This window comes from Scophthalmus maximus, chromosome 7 (assembly GCF_022379125.1).
Source record: "Scophthalmus maximus strain ysfricsl-2021 chromosome 7, ASM2237912v1, whole genome shotgun sequence".
In the NCBI taxonomy this organism is placed as follows: Eukaryota; Metazoa; Chordata; class Actinopteri; order Pleuronectiformes; family Scophthalmidae; genus Scophthalmus; species Scophthalmus maximus.
In genome coordinates, this window is record NC_061521.1 from 9,656,206 (window position 1) to 9,676,593 (window position 20,388).

The following is a 20,388-nucleotide window of genomic DNA, read 5'->3' on the forward strand; positions in this document are numbered from 1 at the left end:
CAGCTCTGACTACCACAAGGTCAAAAAGGCAGAATAAGGGAAGGAAAGCTACAGACAAATTCAGCAAAATCTTCCAAAAGTCCCTCTTACTCGCTCCACCTGTCAGAGCTTACAAATGACCACCCCGTAACAGTTTAACCACAGGCTTTTAAAGGGGGGAGGTCTCCTTTTGCCTTTGGAGTTTGTGGCTTCCATTCCACGTTCCACTGACTGCAAATGGTGCAGCTTCCAGGCTAATGATCCATGAAAGTCTTCAGTGTGAGAATCCCTTCCAGAAATAGAAATGCGGAGCAATTAAAACTGTTGGCCTGATAAAAGGTGAAAATCAAGTGGATAATTAAATTTAAAAATTAAGCCCAGAAAAGTAAAAAAGTTTATTATTAATTAATACTTCCTTCTTAACAATTGCTTTTACCTTTCACCTACAAAAACAAAGAGACCAGAATGAAGAGAAGAGAAGCATCTCGACAAGATTATCCTAATCAGATGGGGAAAAAGAAGTGGAGGAGGAGGGGCATGAATCTGTTTTGGAGGAAGAGCAAACAAATCTCTCTCTATCCCCCCATCTGGGAAAGGGTGTCTTGTTTCATCTCCTTGCAGAGGTGGAGCATCTATCCTGCTACTCCCTCCCACAGACATGTCTGCCTCTCCTTCCGACCGAAAGCAAGCTCCCATCAGCAGAGCTCCTCCTGACTCATCCCCAGTCTGCTCCCAATTACCCCGCTGGCCCACAGAGCAGGGGTCCATGCCAACTCGTCCCACGAACCCGCTTTTAAACAGCTCTCACGTTGGCCTACATAACTCCATCCAACACTGTCTCTGCCAAATCCAAAATCTGCAGCTGAAACACCACTCCATCTTCAACCAACCTCTGAGGATTCGGCGTAACCAAAGGGCCTCAGTGTGCGTCTAACAAAAGCGTTTGTTGCAACATCTGAAGTCTTATTTTCAATGGTGGAATTGATCATTTTTGTCACTGTCAAAAACCATTGACTATATAAAAACTGATGAAGTCACCCGGTCCGGAAGTCACTACGGAAGCGCCTGAAGCCTGTATTCTCTGAAATGACCAGATGATGGCGACTCCAAAATGGACGATACAGCACTGTACGCATTGGAGCGTGGATACAGTGTGATTGACAGCCAGTACAATCCAATCAGTGCATGGTTGCACTACGTCCTACGTCTGGTTCCAATAAACCAAGATGGCGATGGTGCTGGTCAAAAGCTAAACTTTAGGCTTCATAACGATGATGCCACTAAATGACTTTGGTGATACCCAGACTTTTCCTGTTTTCCTGTATTGGGACACATTAATTAATATACAACGAAGCGATTATGAATCTGAAGAGTGTGCTAACCCTTTTTTTTTACTTTCTGGATTCAGCTCCCTTCCTTCCAAACACAGATTAGAGAAAACCAGTGGCTCGTCCGGCATAAGAGACAAGACCTTGGTGTAGATGCACCTGTGGTTGGAGCACTGTGGTTGCAGGAAGCATAAATTATCACTGACAGAGTAAATAAGGCCATTGACAGGAAAGCTTGCCAAACAAAAGAAGCCACGGAGCTCTTCCTGGCAATGAGCCCTGCTGTTTGGCAGGCAGTGCTGAATTTCAATGGATCAGGTTTATGCACAACTACAGGTACTATTCCGAGTGACAGACACACACACGCCGTCTGCAACCACAGCTGTATTCAGTTTCACCACGCCCTTGTAGGAGACAGACAAGGCCCGTCATACACCTCAGCAATAACTGTCCTTGCTGTTCACAACACACATAGGGCCTGGATCTTACAGACATGCGAGGAAGTGTCATTGAGTACACCATTATTCACAGGGATAATACTGCTCCCTGCAGTGAGCAGTATTTACGGCTATCAGATATTACATTGTGCTGACACACAATGTGAGATTGAGCATAATGGCAAAACCTCTCCTCTCGAAAATAACAGGCTCAGCCACAGTGAATGTGGAGCAGTGAGTGGACCAACAGACCTTTTCGAACAATAACCTGGCTTCCATAGCACACTAACATTAGTCTCTGGGCCCTGGGTCAAATTTCTCCTCCAAGCCGCAGTCTTTGAGCTGAGCTCCAGTGCTGAAATCCTCTCTTTTCCTTCTTCTTCCTGCCCCCCCCCCCCTTCACAATTTAAGGGTTCCACTTGTGAATTCCCAACAGAGCGCCCCCGTCCCATCCCTGCTCCCCTGCTCCGCTGCATGCCTGTATAGGAGCAGGACTTTTTTTTATAATTCACCCACCAAATCCCAGCGGGAGCCGAACAAGGCGAGAGCTTGGGAAAGTTCTCTTCCGGAGTCTAAACTCCACAGTCTAGGTCAGAGCTGACTCGGTTGACCTCCACACACCCTGTGACCAAAAACATTGAGCCTGGGCCAAGACCGCCAGTGGACGATAAACTGAATGAAATCCAGAGGGGTGATAAGCGAGCCAAACTACACTGAACTAAAGACGTGCGTTTCCATTTCCATCTCCTCGGGAACCTCAGGACCAGCTGTGCTCAACACATAGCAGATATGCCTTTTTAACAGTTCGCGAAAACGAAAAAGAAACTGCAACGAATTTGCAAACACGAATGAGCAGATTGTGCACACCATCTTATGTGTTTTTAGTTTTGTTTGTTAGTCAAGCATCTTGAGTCATATGATCTAGAAAAGTGCTTTTACTTATTTATTAATGAGGGGATGAACGTTTTCACCAACAATTAACACTTTTTTTTATTTAGTCAGAACAGCCTAAATAATACCAACATATTTAAATAATGTTGATATGAAACAAGAGATAGTCATTTAGAGTTCACTTAAAAGATTGATGTAATATTGACAGCAACTACACACAACTACGTATCAGTATGATAAAGGATAAGATCCATCATTACACCGGAGACACGCACATATAAAACTACTACTTTCCGAGCTCTAGAACTTAACAGGGCAGTGTTTAGGTGTGATTTGGTATGATCACAGCTCGTCTACGTCTGCAGTGTGTCTGGAGTATCTACTCATTAAGATGTTACACTTGGATGAGCCTCCAGACATTGTTTTGGTTCTCTTTATACAGTGGATCCCGAAATGACAGGTAAACAACATTCTTTTCATTATCCGAGAAGAGAAGAGAAGATGTCAAATATTACCCAGACGAGCTGCACATAGGCAAACAAATAAACTATGCTGCAACCTTTTCCCATTTTGCTTGGAATACTCATCATGACCCAAGTCTAAATCAACAAGCTGGACCACAATAGAGTAACACTTTGAATCCAGAGGGACAGACTGCTTTACAGACAGTAGCCTTCCCCCAACATACAAGTTCATTATTTCCAAATCGGGGATGCTAAGCTATGCTAAACCATATGGTATGTCAGTAGTATTCGTGTTTTTGTGCATTTTTATATCCCCAATGTCTGTCTTTGGATGAATTTGAGTTCTCTGGAGTCTTTGTGAGTGAGTGAGTGAGTGAGTGAGTGAGTGAGTGAGTGGGTGTGAGTGTGAGTGTGTTTGTGTGTGTGTGTGTGTGTGTGTGTGTGTGTGTGTGTGTGTGTGTGTGTGTGTGAGTGGGTGGTTGGTTGGTTGGTCTGGGGTTAAAGGTGCACCACATAAAAAAACATGGCCAGCTGCCAACTGGATAAATGCCTCCAGTATCCAGTGTGATGGAATGCATTATCCATATATGCATTTATGTGTGATGGTTGGACTCTTACAAGGACAGTGTTATGGGTGTTTAAGAAGGTTTAGCATTGTCCGTGTGTGTGTGCGCGCGTGTGTGTTTGTGTGTGTGTGTGTGTGTGTGTGTGAAAATAGAAGGTTGGGGTTGTCTTTTTGATCATGACTAAACCCATGGCCATCCACCAACATCACAGACAATACCCCCCCCCCCCCCCCCCCTATCTTGAAACAAGAGGAATTCTTTCAACGCCACCACAGGAAACATTTTTTTCTGAGCGTGTCACCGTGGCAACAACGGCAGCTCGGGGACGGCAGGAGATTGGCTCAATGGGGCCTTTAAGATGCAGGCCGCCCTGCAGAGTGCCTGTCAAAAGCCAGTTCCTGTAAGAGGAGGGGTGGACGGTCAGTAACCTCCTGAAGCCCTGCTGTCACTTTACTGAGCAGAACAGAATGGGGAGGACAGATGTCAGCGGTCGCGTCTGCCAGGCCTGTGAAGATGGTTTTCAACCTACTGAGGTTAAACCATTAATAATCACCAAGGTTCATCACCAAACATTAACATCTATGCAGACTAATGTACATACACATTCACAGGCTACACATGCACAGTTGCACACACGCATGACTGCACATGGCCACAAACACACGTCTGTTGTACAAGTTTAAAAAGTCTGTGTGATATGTGCCCGCATATTTAACAGTCATCTAATAGTTAATTTGCACTTTAGTGACTCATACCAATAATTCAAACGGATTCCTCCGCTTCAGTGTGCTTCCAAGAAAACACAAAAACAATCTGAATCAGTTGTGAGCAATGACAGACTTGTCACGATACAGAACATCTGGTGTTTAAGTTCTCAGGGCTTGAAAGGCATGTTGATTCATACTGATGACACATTCGCTTTAACCCCCTCTGAAAAGATTTAAGACCTCATGTGATACATGTGTTCGATATGCAAGGGTGTTTTTATCCTTTCTTTGTCGCGTGTATCGCATAATCGTGAGCACTGAGACTGAGAAGACGGATGGGGCACTGGACAAAAAAAAAAAAGTGAGTGAATCAGACAGAAATATGCAATTAGAGAAAAAAAATACCCAGAGAATGAATGAGTGTACTTGTGTCTGAAAGTTAAATGAATCACCGAGAGAGGAAAACTGAGGCACTGAGTGCGCGAAAACTCTGAGTGATGAAAGTAAGGTCACAAATGCCCAGTTTTCCACCACAGTACACAGCAAGTCTTGAACAGCAGTCATCCAGACAATTAGCCTATGCCCCTGAATCAGAATGTAAACAACTGACCCAATCTGACAGACCTCACACACACACACACACACACACACACACACACAGACTGCCCCAAGATTGCAGCCCACTTATTACGACCTAGCAGACAGCCAGTCCCTGTCTCTTTATCTCAAACTCTATAAACCTCTCTCCGCAGCGCCGGCCAGAGAGAGTCGGCCAGTCTCAATTCAATATACTCTCAAACTTATCAAGTTAAGTAAATAAGACGTCAGGACGGACACAAGGAGCCAGTGAGGAAGAATGTTGATTTGTGCTCGGTGAAACTTCTACTGGCCTGCTGAAGATGTTGGTTTATGCCAGTATGAAAATGAAACTCAAATAAGAGAGTTGAGAGAGAGTTGTTCCAAAAATCAAAGAAGACCTCCAGCTGCTGTTCCGATCAGAAGCTTAAATCATATATTTCAATGGATCTTTGTTCTTGGAGTTAGAATGACCCCAAAACTGGCTTTAGTTTCAAGGCCTGAGGACGTTGCTGGATGATTGATAACTTTGTATCTCTTGAAGGTTGATAAATAAAACCGTCTATTACCTTAAGAGCCGAACAGGACTTATCAAAGGTTCGAGAAAGGTAACGTAAAAACCATCACTGTCTGCTGCAGTTCCCCATATTAAGATGAAGATGAAGATGAAATTGATCTTTCCAGATATTTTCAAAGGTTCGTGAGGTAGAAATACAGTCAAGGTGTATATTAGTCCTTAAGGGTGCAATCTGTTGAGAAATATAAACAATATTTCCACTGAAGTATTGTTTTACAACGAAACGCCACACTCTGATTTTAACGTCGCAGGAGTGACGGATTTGAATCACACTCCTGGAACCTATCAACTTCTTCTAGTCAGTAACATCTAAACAGCTGTTGACCAGTCATCTTTTTTTCTTTTTTTTCATAAATTGTAGGTGTCTTTGTTGTGGTCACTGGCCTCTCATCCCTTGACAACCAAACAGTCGGGGTCATTGGGTCTGTCGCTGCTCGTGCTAATTGTCTAATTTGTCTGACATGTGTCTGTGAAATTTAAATATCACCGTTCAGTCACTCGGGCTGCACCAACATGGCGTGAATAAAGTGGTTGAGTGGAAAGATGATGACGCTCTTGTGATTAACATGAAAAAAAATGTTTGGGTGTAGTGTTCTGACTCTCATAAAATTCCTACTGTGATCCACAATGAAACAATCACACAGGTATCTTCACACAAATACTTGTGGTGTTATCATCGACCAACAAATAATTGATTTTCTCTGCCGTCTGAGATCATTTGGAGTGCGCAGACAAATTAGTCTTTTGTTTTCTTCTTCTGCTGGTATCATAATGTCATCAGATACTGTAACAGTACATGGAACAAGGGTTTGTCCACTACTTAAAAGTCATCATGTCAGTCACCGAATGAAAATCTGCTCAAACGGTGCCGGCCAACCCCTTGAGTGACTCTATGACTCAGCACACCACAATCCCATTCTAGCGCTGGCCAATAACATCTCTGAAACCAATCATGTTTCGAATATTGAAGATTAATTTGTTACCATCAAACAGAAGGATCAGGATTCCATGATTTAATCGGGTTAGATGGAAAGCACTCTTTTGTGCACCAGTAAATCCCAACATTTGATATATGGAATTTTATCCCAGATGAAAAGTATGTTGAAGGATTGTTAACTGTCTCGTGTGGAGGCATTGTGATGTCAAATGTGCCTATCCTTTGTTTTTCTTGTCTCAATTGTTGTATTTCATGTTGCACATGGGGCTGCTGCTGTGATGCAAGACAAATTCAGACGTGTCTGGACAATCAAATATTGTCAATCAATGTATATTCCAGACAGACAGTTATTGCTGCTGCTGGAAATTCTAAATGAATCCCTTTCTCTGCATCAGAGTACATTCAAGGTCTTAATAACAGTAGCCTGTTAAATGAAAACATTTGAAAACTTTAGCGTAGCAACCAAAAGCTGAGTCACTAAATTTGACCAATTACAGACATCAGGTTTGTCACACATGAAACTACTCATTTAATTCAAACTGCACAGTCTCAGTAATATCTTTCCCTCGGGAGTCTGGAAACAGAATGTCATTCCTTCCTTATCACGTGTAGGAGCTGACGTGTTGGAGCCACCTGAAGCTGAACTCATCTGTCCTGCCTGGGGTCTCCACCCCGGCCTGCCCCCTCATAACAATATAGGCACTGGGACTCTACATGAAGAGGTGCCTTTGTTCACAGCGAAGAATGCTCATCTCACTTATCCTCTCCTCTCCTCTGACTCTGTCTCTCTCGCTCCCTCTCTCTCTCTCTCTCTCTGGTAAATCTTAATAAACATTGTGTTTTTAAAAATCAAAATCTCAAAAAGGATTGTGGTGGTTTTAGTTTGAACTTACACAATTATACATATGGTCACCAAACCGTCTGTCTACACTCTCAGAAGACGTAAAAAACTGAAACAAAAGCGTGTATGTGGGGGCGTTTGTGCTCACGTGTGCTCAGATACTTCAGTGAGGTGCAGATGTGTCTCTTGTGGGCAGCAACAGTGGACACGGTGCAGACAGTTTGAGACCGGCTACTCGAGCCACACTTCGCCCGGGGGCCACGGCAGTCCAGAAGGAGACACGGTTCAAATTAACCACATCCACACGTTTTACCACCCATGTTGCTTTAGATGTACATTCTGTCGACCGACACGCAAAAATGCAATGTTGACACATTCAAGGTCACGCGCAAGGATACGTATACATTCAGACTGCAGGGCGTATGTGAGTAGAAGTAGGGGAACAAGCGTATAGATGCAATATGAATGGTTTTCAGACTGAACTTTGGTTCAGTTGATTCAGATGCACATCACCTCAATTACCATGTGTTTAACATACTGTACACAATGAAATCACAGTTTTCACCACAGGTCTACTGACTATGTTTTTGAGAAAACAAGAGAAAACCATGCATGCATGCAAACATACACACACACACACACACACACACAATGTTTAACTCTTTACATTACCTCTCTGAGCTGGGTGAGTCCTGATGAAGTGCTCTTGGAGTGGTTTCTCATTTTGCGAAACCTGATCCCACAGAAGACAGCAGCATCCACATGCATGGTTCCTTTCCTTTAGAGCAGTTTGGCTTTTCCCTCTCTCTCTGTCTCTCTCTTTCTTCTGGTGTTGGCAGCCCTGCTGCTGCCTCCGACTTCTCTCCCTTAGCACAGTCCCTGCCGGTGCACACTGACAAAAACCTGGAGGTCAGCTTTCAGGGCAAGTTTGAAAAAGGCACAAAGTCTGTGGAATCCCTCCTCCTGTCCGGCCTACTCCAGGGTGAAAAATGTTTACAGCTCTTTCTCCGCTCTCAGCTCTCAGACACACACATGCACACACACACATACACACACACTCACTCACTCACTCACTCACTCACTCAGACTGCTGCTATCTCTCAGTGGCTATGGCTCCTTCTCTTTCTCGTCTCTCTCTCCCCCGTCTCAAACTTTTCCCACCCCTCCTTCCCTCAAGGTACCCCCTCCCCCTTTTCCCTTCCTCCCTCCTTCTCCCTTCACTCTCTCTCTCTCTCTCTCTCTCTCTCTCTCCTCCCTCTCCATTTTCCATCATCACCCCCCTCCACATCCCCTCCCACCCACCTAAACCCCCCACCGCTGAACTAATCTGCAGCTGGCTGGGCGATTGGAGCCCTGGTTGCTGGGGAAACCAAGTGTCCTGCTCCAAAAAAAAGAGAGAAGAGGAATGAAGCAGGAAGGGGCAAAGCTGAGCACAACTGAATACATAAATAACAGGCCCCTTTGGGAACCTATTAAAGAAGCCCAAGGGCCGCTCGTCCTATCTCAGTGAGGAAGGCAAAATGTTTATCTAATTTATCTCCTAAAGATGTTTTTTACCGGTTCACATGTGCCAGCGACAACAACGACAACAACTATGAGCCGAATGCCGTATGTGGTGAGACACGAGTGTTTACAGACAGAGAATGGGTTTGCAGGGTTTGGGTTGATCACCACTGACCTGTTCCCAATAAGAGAATACAAAACAAGGGAGTTCAACTCCCAATCAGCCCCAGGGCAGGGCAGAATGACCCAATGGACTTAGGCAAACGAGCGGAGGAAAGGAAAGTGAGGGAGCAGGAGACGAGGCTGGACATGCATACTGATGGCCGGCGTGATTAATAATTAACCTGCTCAACCCCAAAGACTCTCATTGGCAAGTCCATTATCATAAACACATGCTGTGCAGACAAACCGTGTCCAGAGCCTGGAATCATTATAAGTAAACTATGTCATGCAGAGATGTGGTTGTTATATCATACACAAGGCCTGTTTCTAAATGTTGACCTGATGTAAGAGTGCGATCAATGAAGTGACACCTTGATTTGAAATATTTCACAAAATGAATTTCTATGAAGTTTGGGGCAATTGGAGATACAAACGGTATACGAGGATAATAGATGATTTAGTTGACAAAAAACATTTAACAGCATCTATTTTGATAATGGATGAAATAATTTTAAAGCAAAAACACCAAACATCGCCTAGTTCCAGTATAGGTTTCAAAAATCTTTACAAAGTTATTGGCAGTTCCTTTAGGAACAATTGATTGTGGAGGTATTTGTGACATTGTATCCACCCTGTGTTAATGCTGATCAAGGATTCGGATTTGCATTGCGATGGGGCCTGAGTTGCATTCCTACAGTCATTTCACCGAGCAGCCTTCTTCATTTCGTGCCTAAGGGCATCACCTCAGGAGAGCAACTGTCCCACTGACCTCCGAGCACAAACCCTGACCTCTGCCTTTGAAATGCAAGAGAGATCTTAAAAGGCTGACTTGTCCATCAATAGCAGTGAGGTGGGAGGCGGGGGCCAGTAACATCTGTTTGGCGTTTATCCCACTTTATTGTGTTGCAGAGTCGTCTATCGGGCCTACAGCTGGGATCCTAGGGGTGTACTGAGCCCACTGTCCAGGGGACACACACCGTGACTGGGAACAAGGCTCGGACAAGTTCTCAGTCCTCGGTGGTACGTAGCCGGCTGTTTGCAAGACCGCTGGTTTGAGCGGAGGAAATGACAATGAAATCACACCCAGGGTGTGTTTGGTTCCCTGCCTCCTCCTCTCCTTTATGACCCAGAAACAGATTTTGCCCGCCATACCATTTACAGCAGGAACATTAGAAAGCAGCTTTTATGCCCTCTCTGTGGAATTTTGTTCAGCGCAGTATTATTTAAAATCACATTGTGAACTTCTGTGACAGGCCCATTTCAACTGTAACGAATGAGCCTCAAGGCACACACACAACGTGGGGAAGGGGCTGGGGCGTGGGAGGTTGTACCAAGGTAAGAACATTTGTTTTTAATTCCCTTTTAAAGACTTGTGAATAAAGCTTTTGCATTTCCCCAATAAAACCAAATTGTGCAACACCCAGCACCCGGTCGACCCTACAACACTGTTTCTGTTAAACGCAGCAATGTGAGATATTCTTGAAATAATCAACCAAAACATTTCAGTGCACAAACCGGTTTTCATATTGTCTGAACAAAAACTATGTATTTTTGTATGTTCTATATTCACTTTAGGACCCGCAGACAGGAACGTTGATCTACAGATACTGTTCCTCACGTGACCTCTCTCATCTCACAAGATATGATGATCTATATAATAATCAAGATGAGTGAGCACTTAGATTATGCACCACAGAGACAAACCTTCTGAGTAATGTGTTTGTTTTAGTTTTTTTGTAGGTGTAATTAACAACAGCAATGTAGGCTGAATTCCAATATGAGGAGCTACGTTCAGGGTACTGGTGATGTACACGCTGGCTCACTAAAAAGGGACACTAAATGCAACAAAGACATTATTAATGTTTGTGGCTTCACAACTGCACCTTAAAAAACTGACTGTAAGCAAACGATCATTGTGTTTATTTGTGCCTCCTTCTTCCCTCCCGTCCTTTCCTTCTGGAAGGAGGAGACAGGAGGGGAGGACGAAAGACGAACGGGACGGGCCCTCACAGAAATGTGAGGTATGTCTCCACCTGCGGGGCGTTCAATGTCTATACAGTGACCCGAACATGTATCTTGTCACAGAAGAAATATTACAGTTACCACCCAGTTTTTTTTGTCTTGAACAGTTATAAAGATGTTGAACATACCTTGTAGGAAGAAACACACCCAACGGGCGCCGTTGGTTGGTAAGTTAGCTCGAGCAATTTGGTTCGTGTTCCCTTTTCTTTTTAAGGGAAAACACATAACTAGACGGGCGAACGTGTATTAAAAAGAACGCGAGCACACAAAACAACTCTGCATTCATTAATAACCGTCAAACGTTTGAATTTGCTTGTTTGTTTGCCTTTAGTGTTTTTGTTGGTGCCGTTGCACACACCGCGCCTTTAAGACGTGACCACGTGACCTCGTCGCCTAGACTTCAGACCCGGAAGTGAAGCAGCTGCCACCGCAGTGTTTTCATGGACGTTCAGCTCTCGAGTGGAAATTGATGTCTGTTTGTTTTTTGGCTGAATCGGTGACAGCAGCAGCATGATATATGTCACTTATCCTCAGCGGGTAAAGGAGCGACCGGGTTTCCTCTCGCATCCAGAAAACTACCGGAAGGGCACCCGGACGTAATTTAAAGTAACGCCATGAATTTGTTCTAAAACCGGTAAATATTCTTGTAGCTAGTTTAGTGTAGCATTAAAACAATCCTACTCTTTTTATTTTTTTTAAAGGTGGAAATAAGGTGGAACTCGCCTGCGTGTTTACACTGAGATAATTCAGAGTTTGGGAGTTTTACTCTACTGATGATTTTACAGTTTGGTAACACAGGAGAGACACATGTGGGCCACTTCTCCCCCTGCACCGAGCTAACGGCCGTGTGACACGATGACCCCGATGACCTCTGGGGCGAGGGCCATTCTCCTCAGCCTGCGTTGCACGTTCAGCAAAGCGGGCTCCTTTGCCAGGGTCCGACTCATCCAAAGCCCCAGGATATGTTTTGCAAAGAGAGGACAGCTATTAACACAGATGCCCAAGGTGACGCTGTTATGTTGGGGTGCAGTGAACGCGGCGTCGTTCACGGTCAGGTGCCAGGAGGCCGCGCTCACATCTCCGACCGCCGGCAGAAAGTCCCTCGCCAGACTCCAAGTGCACAAAGTCGTATTTTTCCTTCGCCTCGGCCTCCGCGCGTTGGTGCTGCTGCTCAAATTTGGCCCCCTTCTCCTCCTCTGCCCCTTGGCCCTGGTGTCCGCGCGCTTGGCGTCCCTCTGGCTGGACGCTCTGCTGTGGGTGACCGAGACCTCTGGTCCCACGTTCATCAAGCTGGGGCAGTGGGCCAGCACCAGGCGAGACATTTTCTCCGGGGAGTTCTGCGATCGCTTCTCCAGGCTCCACGTCAAGGTGCGCCCCCACCCCTGGGCCCACACCAAGCAGTGTCTCCGGAGGGCCTTCGGGGAGGGCTGGAGGAGGGTGTTGGTCTTCGAGAGCAAGGAGCCCGTGGGTTCGGGGTGTGTGGCCCAGGTGTACAGAGGCTGGGCCAAGGCGGACCAGGTGGAGGACCCGGCCTTCCAGTCGCTGGTGGAGGAGAGGGAGAGAGAGGACCTGCTCGAAGCCTGGGAGATCCCCGGGTTTGGGGGAGTGGCCAGGTCCCTGCGGCGGTTTTGGAGCGGGAGAAGGGACGAGGAGAGCTACGAGGAGAGATGCTACCCAGACGGTCAACACGAGGAGAGCAGCGCGGAGAAGCAGCGTCTTATACCTGTGGCTATCAAGGTCATTCTGACAACAGCTCTGTTTCCTCCCAGCCAAATCTCCCAATTGCCTCGATGAACCGTACGTCAAGTAGAGCGTCTGGAGTCTGTAGTGTACGTCTTTGCTCATGAATAGTTTGTGGTGTCTTTCAGGTGGTCCATCCAGGCGTCAGGCGGCAGGTGGAGATAGACCTGTTGCTGATGAAAGCAGGCAGTTGGCTTCTGCACTGCCTCCCCAGACTGGAATGGCTCAGTCTGTACGAGATCGTGGAGGAGTTTGAGAAGCTCATGACCAAACAGGTTGGAATATTTGGAGCCCCACATTCAAAATGAAACTGAATTTTCCAAAAGTTGTTTCACTTGATCAATGAAAACAGCTTCAAATGTATTGTATGTATGTTTTTATGTAATAATACATTTACTGCATGAAGACAAACAATGTTATTTAAATAGTAGCTTTAAGAGTCTGTTGAATTTCATTGATCTGACTGAACTTTGATTTCAGATCGATCTCCGTTTTGAGGCCAAGAACATCGACCGTTTCCGTGATAATTTCCGTGACGTGGATTATGTCAAATTCCCGACTCCCTTACGGCCATTTGTCACCAAGAGCATTTTAGTAGAAACTTTTGAAGTGAGCACAAAAGTATTTATTATTATTTTCTATGGAATATTCTGCAACAAACTGAACTCCCAATGTACAGTACTAATAACACACGTCATTATATCCAATGCTTACTTCTGTAATTATTGAATGAATGTCTTCTTTAGCAAACTCAACATATGTGACACAATGTCTGTGATTTCTAGGAACTATTCAACTATTCTGGTTAATTCATATCTTGATCATTCCTCGTAATTCAGTCAGAATTTATATTTAGCCCTTTTTTTCAGGAGAGTGAGCCTATTTCCAACTACCTGAGCTCAGAGATTCCTCTGGAGGTGAAGCAGAGAATAGCTAGGATGGGTGTTGACACCCTGCTGAAAATGGTGAGATACATCATCCATTAATATTCACCATTACTGCTGTTTCATAACTGTTTGCATTTGTTTATATATGACTGTCCTGTGGAATGAAACAGTTTTCCCATACTTCCTATCTCATCTGTTGCTATGTATCCATTTGCATTCCAGGTCTTTGTTGACAACTTCGTCCACGGGGACCTCCACCCGGGCAACATTCTGGTCCAGTGCCGGGGGTCCGTCGCCGGTTCCAGTGACAGAGCGGGTGTCGCCGGGGAGCTCGGCGGCAAGACCACCCTCACTGACCTGTGGGACACGGTGGTCGTTAGTGTTCGGCCAGATCCCTTTCCTCTCCAGTTGGTGTTGCTGGACGCCGGCATCGTAGCCCAGCTCAGTGACCATGACCTCGCCAACTTCAAGGCTGTCTTCACAGCTGTGGTGCTGCGGCAGGTAATGAGGGAATGAGGCTCACACAGCAGACGCAGATGCTAAATTGCGCGGGTAGGACGGCCTAGTGGATAGAAAGACAGTGCTTTGTGTAGAGTACATGGATTCAAACAATATTTCATGTACTAATTAGTGTCGAAGACTTCACTGACTTTTTTTATTTTACAATAAGTTGTCAGGCTTCAACATATGATCATACATTATTTATAGCAGTTTTGGTTAAATAATGACATGTCATTTAATGTTAAATAAGTTGAGCTGAAGGTGAACTTACACTTTCTGTTTCTGCAAGTCCTTCTGATTAAAATTTGTTTAACCCAGTGATAAAACCCTTGAGATAACAAATCCTGAAATTCAGGGATAAATCTGCATGGAACTCAGGAAATATCATGGAACATTTTCCATGTTTACATATTTCTATATTTTTCCTCTTTTCCAATCTTTTACTCCGTCTAAATGTCTCTTAGATAGACGAATACATAACGAGTAAGGAATCAAATCTGTAGGTCAGCTAACTGTGCTTGTTGCCACGGTACCTTTGACTTTCTCTCGTCAGGGTGAGCGAGTGGCAGAGTTGATTCTGCATCATGCCCGAGCCAACGAGTGCCAGGATGTGCCACAGTTCAAGAAGGAGATGGCCCAGTTGGTGGACCATGCTCTTAGCAATAAGCTCTCTCTGGAAAAGGTACCAACCAACATTTGTGCTTTCTCATCGTGTCTGGTTTGTGTTTGGGACACGGGCTGTAGTTGGAAAGGACATCACTCAAAGTAACTGTGTTTGGAAGTTTGACATCCTGCTACGATCATTTTAAAAATAATTAAACAATGGTTTGATATAGCCTTTGCTGACTCTCCTGTTCTCACCGTCCCGGTGTAGAATGAGAACTTAAGTGTGAGGTTATCCTTGCAATAGTTTACATCACTTTACAAAGGCCCATCCATTTTTTTTGCAGTTTATATAGGCTACAGATTGTTTGGGTTCAAAGACTGAAATCAACACAAAGCACCAGTATAACTAGAGGAGAGTTTCTCTTCATGCCACTAGCATCCATCAACTGGAGGGTTTTATTTTCTATTCAAAATGTCTGTGTGACTGTAGGAAAATGTCGATCACTGATTACTATTGATGTGTTCTGTTGATTGTGTCTCTGTTGTGTTAATAGGTCCAAGTGGGTGACTTGCTCTCCAGAGTCTTTGGTCTGCTCATCAAACACAAGGTAAAAAATTTACAGGCTGTCTTTACTGTGGCAAACAAACGCACGCTCGGTTCTGTTTCGTTTTTTTTGAAGTTCAGCACTTCAACGGGTAACAGTTTGGTCTGAGCCTCGGCTGTTACAATGGTTCTACCCAGTTTTTCTTCGATAAAATAGCCGGAGAAAATTATTAAATTAAATGTGACGAGAAATGATGGATCACTATGTTCTTGTTTGATTTGTGTCGCTGTTAAGAAGGTCTAGCTTGATTGGGTGCTACTTGTTGAGGTCACTGGTTCATGCCTTTAAAAAAACAACGTAAATACAAGATGAACCATAAGACAGAGTCAAAGACAGTTCAGTTCACACGTAAAGTTGTTATAAAAGTATGTAACATCCTGGCTATGGGAATAGAAGCTCACTGGAAGACAAGTGAAAACCACAGAAACCATCACAATGTGATTTTTCTGTTGCAAATAGCTCTTCGCTTTAGTATTAACTTTATGAACTCTTAACAGTTATAATCATCAACAGACTGAACTGAAGAGCACAGATTGTCACGGCTGCATGATCAATGATGTTGTCGCTCACTGGGGATGTCACTACTTTTTGTTGCCAATTGTTGTTATTCGTTTTTTTAGGTGAAGCTGGAGAGTAACTTTGCCTCAATCGTTTTTGCCATCATGGTGCTGGAAGGTCTGGGCAGGTCACTCGATCCAAACTTGGACATCTTGGATTTGGCCAAACCGCTGCTGCTGAAGAACTGCGCCTCACTGCTCTGACGCACTTACACACACAAACCACATTGAGACAGCATGCTTGATCAGTTGTGTACTTGTATGTCCACACAAAGGTACTAAACCCCTACACCTTGTACTGTACACACTGCATCATACAGCTATACACAGTATATAGTACATGTGTATATCCTCATAATGATGGTGGGTTGTCTACAATACAAGAGTCCTGTGGATCACAACATCACCGTCTCATCACCTCATGTCAGCACTGTTTACTCCATAAATACCTCATTGAGTTTTACATTGGCGGGTTTTTCCACAAATTTTATCATCTTCTCTGTTCAAGGTGTGAACCCACCAGAATCAGCCCTCGAACACAGCCCGATGAACAACCGCGTGTTCACTTCACAAGAGGCGCCAGTCGTGTTGAGTTTAACAGATGAGTCCAACACAGATCTCATCAGAGACCATTAGCAGTGGTACGAGATGTAAAGCAAAATATTGAGTTGACACACTTAAGCATATTTTAACGTTTTAATGACTAATATTGATCTCAGGACGTCTTTTATCACTCAACCTTTTATCATGTCTTTAGATCAATTTTCATGAGCCATATTTGTTTGTGTGAATCACAATGTACGGTGACTGTTGTTCTTGCACACTACATGGACTTTGTGAAGCTAAATGTACTCACCACTGACCCATGTATATTAACTTTCCAACAAAGTAGTGGGAACACTTGTATGAATTATGCATTTCAATAAAAATAAAAAAAGGGAATATCCGCTAATTCGTCTTTTTCTTTCCTTTGCTGCCTTTAGACCACTCATAAGTTTTCTTTAGTCGGGGTCGACCGATGCGACCTTCAAGGCAGACGAGTGACCACGCCAAGGGCTCTGGATCCATTAATTTACAATTTTATTAAATCTGTCAATGAAAAACAGACAAGAGACGCGAATCTGTCAATGTCATCAGGAAGAACAGTCAGCATGGCTGAAAGAGTGAGATCAAGAGGTTCGGGTGCAAAAGAAACTCATCACAAACCCTTTATTGCAAAACAGTTGATTTTTTTTTTTTTTAATCACCATCAAGAGCCCAGACAGAGCAGCACTGTTCAAGTAAGGGAGGGAAGGGGGGGAGGTGACAACTGTGTAAAAAAAACCTTTTCAATAATAATAATAATTAATAGTAATAACGACAAAGGAAATAAAAACATCTCTAATAGACAAAACACAATCACCTCAGTATAAGACGAGATTCTGTCACAGTCACAACAACCAGAGAAAAGTTGTTTTGTTTTGTTTTTCCTCTTTTTTTTAATGAATTAAATAGTTTTTAAAAATATCTCACCATTTACTTATACTCATCTTTTTTTCATTTATTGCAAAAAAATAGGCAACTGGACTAATTGTGATTATGCACGTTTGTGTGTGTGTGTGTGTGTTTGTATGTGTGAGACAGAGAAATAGAGATTAAGTGCAGCGATAAAGTGGAACATCCTGGAGCGTTGGCACCGAGCGCAGCAGCAGTGTGGAGCGATGCAGTACTCTCATTCAGCCACCGGGTGGCAGGGTTCAGTCTGTACATTCCTCCAGGGCCGGAGCAATGGCGGCCTGCCCCCCCCCCCCCCCCCCCCCCCCCCCCTTACTGTGCCAGAGGAAGTCAAGTTCTACCAACAACAGCCTGTTATTTTTTGTGATTTTTTTGTGATTTTTTTGGAATGATGCTTGTGTGTTGAAACTTTGTCCACGGCCGTTTATCGGCGTTGCCAGATCTCAGTTCTATGTACAAAGGTTTCAAATCCCTGAAGGACATTTACAAAGATGAGTGCAACCTCCGCGTGACCATCCCCTTTCTGGAGAGGCTCAGGGATCAAAGGGTCCCTTGGTAGGGGGGGGGGGAAACCAATCGGTTCAGGTACATGTGCCACAGCAGGACTCGACGCAATTTTTCTCACAACTAAAACTAAGGAATGACGGCAGAGGACCATGACTTAGGAAACGTCACAGGCTGAAAGAGCGGGGGTTGTTACACAGTGACCTTCCTCAGAGGGGGCACCAAAGTATCCTAACATAATTCTTTCTAACAGAACGTCCAAAAGAGGAGCGGAAACAGGAAAGAAACCGGAAGAAATGCGCAAATAAAATTGTGTATCCACTCTCCGTTCGTCATACCCTTTCATGCTGATCCACCAGTCTCTCCATGCAGTTTAAAAATAGTCCTTAAAGACCAAGCAGTCCTCGTCCACGTCACACAGATTGTGTTCTTGTTTCTTTTTTTGTTTGCTTGTATTGTGTTTTTTGCTCATCCCAGACTTCTTTCTATCAGTCTTTGTCAGAGTGGCAACTGTCAGTGTGGTGGTGCCCCCTGGAGGACTGGCTGCCCTCCAGTTCTCTACGGTGGTCCCCAGCAGGAGCATGCAGCTCATTGAGGAGGGGAGGAAGTAGGCACCCGAACCAGGTAGAGACGGGTTTTTCGGGGACTTGATTCTTGGAAGAAATCTGGGTGTAAACTTTTTCGTCCAATATGCCTGCTTTCTTCCACAGCGGCTTGAGGGAGGGGAAGGTGGGGCTACTGGACTAGAAAGAGAGGGGAAAAGGCTCTATGTAGGCAGATCTTGAGCACAGGCACGTACGCTCGTTCTCTCACACAAGAACACACACACATTTTGTCAGTCTTTTGAGACCCTGGCTGTGTAAAAGGTCACGGCAGATGGAGCTCTGTGCCATCGGCACTGCAACAGGGCTTTTTGCCTGTTGACTTTCATGTCGTGTCATTGAAAAGATCAGCAGCTGTCAGTGGCCCCTGACTGGATCCAAACAGGTCAAACTGAGAATCAGGAGGAGGCAGGTGAAAGGGACCGGCTGCCGTCTTGACGACAGACGAGCAAGAAGGAAGTGCATCTCTTCCAGACCGAGACCTGACTTCTCCCGTTTTACAGCGCGAGCGGCATCCGTCCACAAAAGGATCTGGGGGAGATGTTTAGGAAGACACAGTCACTATGTCGTTTCATCTCCAGAAGCTCGTCTTTAAGTTCCTCCTGGGAGAAGATGGAGGGAGCTGTGTGTGAGTTTAGCCTAGTCGTAGAAGCAAGTGAAGGGTGCATGTCAGGGATAGGGCAGGGAAGATGAACGTCTTTCTCATCTACTCTTAACTGTCTCCAGCTTCTCTCTGTACTGTTGTTCCGCAGGCTGCCCACAGGGGGGGTGATGTCTGGGCAAACTGTAGGGGGGGACAAGGGGTGGAGGACATCCGACCGGAGCTCATAGCTACGAGTTGAGCCAGGGGTGGTTGAGGCATTCGCCGGCCGAGGCCCTCTTCTCGGGCACCATCTCCAGCATGGGCAGGAGGAAGTGGGTGAAGTGGCCGGCGTCTTCGTGCAACCAGCCGTATTTCTCCACCAGCACGTCGAACAGGGACCAGGGCTTGAGCTTGGTGATGTGCCGCAGCTCACCTGCAGGAGGCGACAGGGAGCAGAAATCAAATGATGGCACAGGAGGAGGAGGGGAAGAAAAGAGAGGAGTGATGTTCAAAGGGCTAGTTCATCCAGACAAGACGATATGGTGATATAAGGTGGTATTTTCAAATTTTCCTCTTTGTCAACAAATCCCATAAAAATGACAAAACCCAGCAGTGAGTCGATCCTGTAAGTATTTTCTGAGTAGCCAAAGTCACATAACGTGTCATTGACCCGAGTCACAGAGCTCCACAATTGTCCAAAAAGAGCTATTAAAATCACTCCACATGTCCTTACACTATGATGAACATTGGCTCTGTAGTTTATTGTCTGTCCCTCATGCACTGTCCTGCTGCTGTAAATACTCACGAGAGCGTGAAATGGGTATTAATCCACAGCTGAATTGATTGACGACATTTGATAAAGTCCTGCGGTACTCGGAAATTGTTTTGGAAATGATATAGCCCTTAAATGAAAGAAGAAAACATTGAAATATGTCAATAGAATCCAGCGAGCCCTGGGCCGAGGGCGTGTTGAGAGACAGACTTTTTTATGGGATTTGTTTACATTAGGAAAAATACAAACATAAGAACATGTCTCACTCTTTAATGGTTCTAGCCATGCACATAGTTTTAATAGTATTTGCTGTGGCCTGGAGATATCCATCTCTTAGATTTCTGCTTCCACCACAGTGCAATGCAGGTGAAGGAATTTCATTCATGGTTGCTACAGTTTTGCAGAATACCATCAAGAAAATTTAGTAGCAACACAATTTTCTAGAAACCAGTGTCTTTGTTAGGTGATGTTTCACAAAGCACACAGTCAACAGTTTTTCGTAGGGACGATTTCTTTGTCCCTTGGTAAAAAAAAATTTTAAGAAAAA

General features: G+C 44.7%; 3 protein-coding genes across 12 annotated transcripts in view; 1 reads left to right on the forward strand and 2 right to left on the reverse strand.

Moving 5' to 3' along the window:
- The window catches only part of si:dkey-82f1.1 (DENN domain-containing protein 2A), a 33,879-nt gene extending 22,608 nt beyond the window's left edge, over positions 1-11,271 (reverse strand). The window contains exons 1-2 of one of the 2 annotated variants that reach the window (XM_035642995.2): positions 11,119-11,271; positions 7,976-8,195 (exon numbers count right to left, since the gene is read on the reverse strand). The gene's annotated coding sequence lies outside the window, so the exon portion shown is untranslated. Of the gene's footprint in view, positions 1-7,975; positions 8,427-11,118 lie in introns of those variants that run through there. The other variant, XM_035642994.1, reaches the window with a different exon arrangement.
- Positions 11,272-11,346: 75 nt separating this feature from the next.
- On the forward strand, positions 11,347-16,838 carry adck2 (aarF domain containing kinase 2). 2 transcript variants are annotated; one of them, XR_004794887.2, is made up of 9 exons: positions 11,347-12,727; positions 12,859-13,005; positions 13,211-13,339; positions 13,600-13,695; positions 13,840-14,118; positions 14,672-14,800; positions 15,279-15,332; positions 15,950-16,161; positions 16,395-16,838. XR_004794887.2 is itself a non-coding variant. In XM_035643004.2 (9 exons), exons 2-9 carry the CDS (start codon positions 11,846-11,848, stop codon positions 16,088-16,090), a joined length of 1,857 nt encoding a protein of 618 aa, XP_035498897.1. In that variant the 5' UTR covers positions 11,347-11,624; positions 11,776-11,845; the 3' UTR covers positions 16,091-16,838. The 2 variants fall into 2 exon arrangements, 1 of the variants encoding a protein (XP_035498897.1); XM_035643004.2 differs by having other exon boundaries at positions 11,347-11,624; positions 11,776-12,727; positions 15,950-16,838.
- Positions 16,839-17,069: 231 nt separating this feature from the next.
- srpk2 (SRSF protein kinase 2) overlaps positions 17,070-20,388 on the reverse strand; it is a 56,945-nt gene continuing 53,626 nt past the window's right edge. For all 8 annotated transcript variants that reach the window (XM_047333346.1, XM_047333345.1, XM_035642999.2 and 5 more), the window contains one exon: positions 17,070-19,502. In XM_047333346.1, coding sequence (XP_047189302.1) covers positions 19,318-19,502 — 185 coding nt within the window. In that variant the 3' untranslated portion in view covers positions 17,070-19,317. The remainder of the gene's footprint in view (positions 19,503-20,388) is intronic.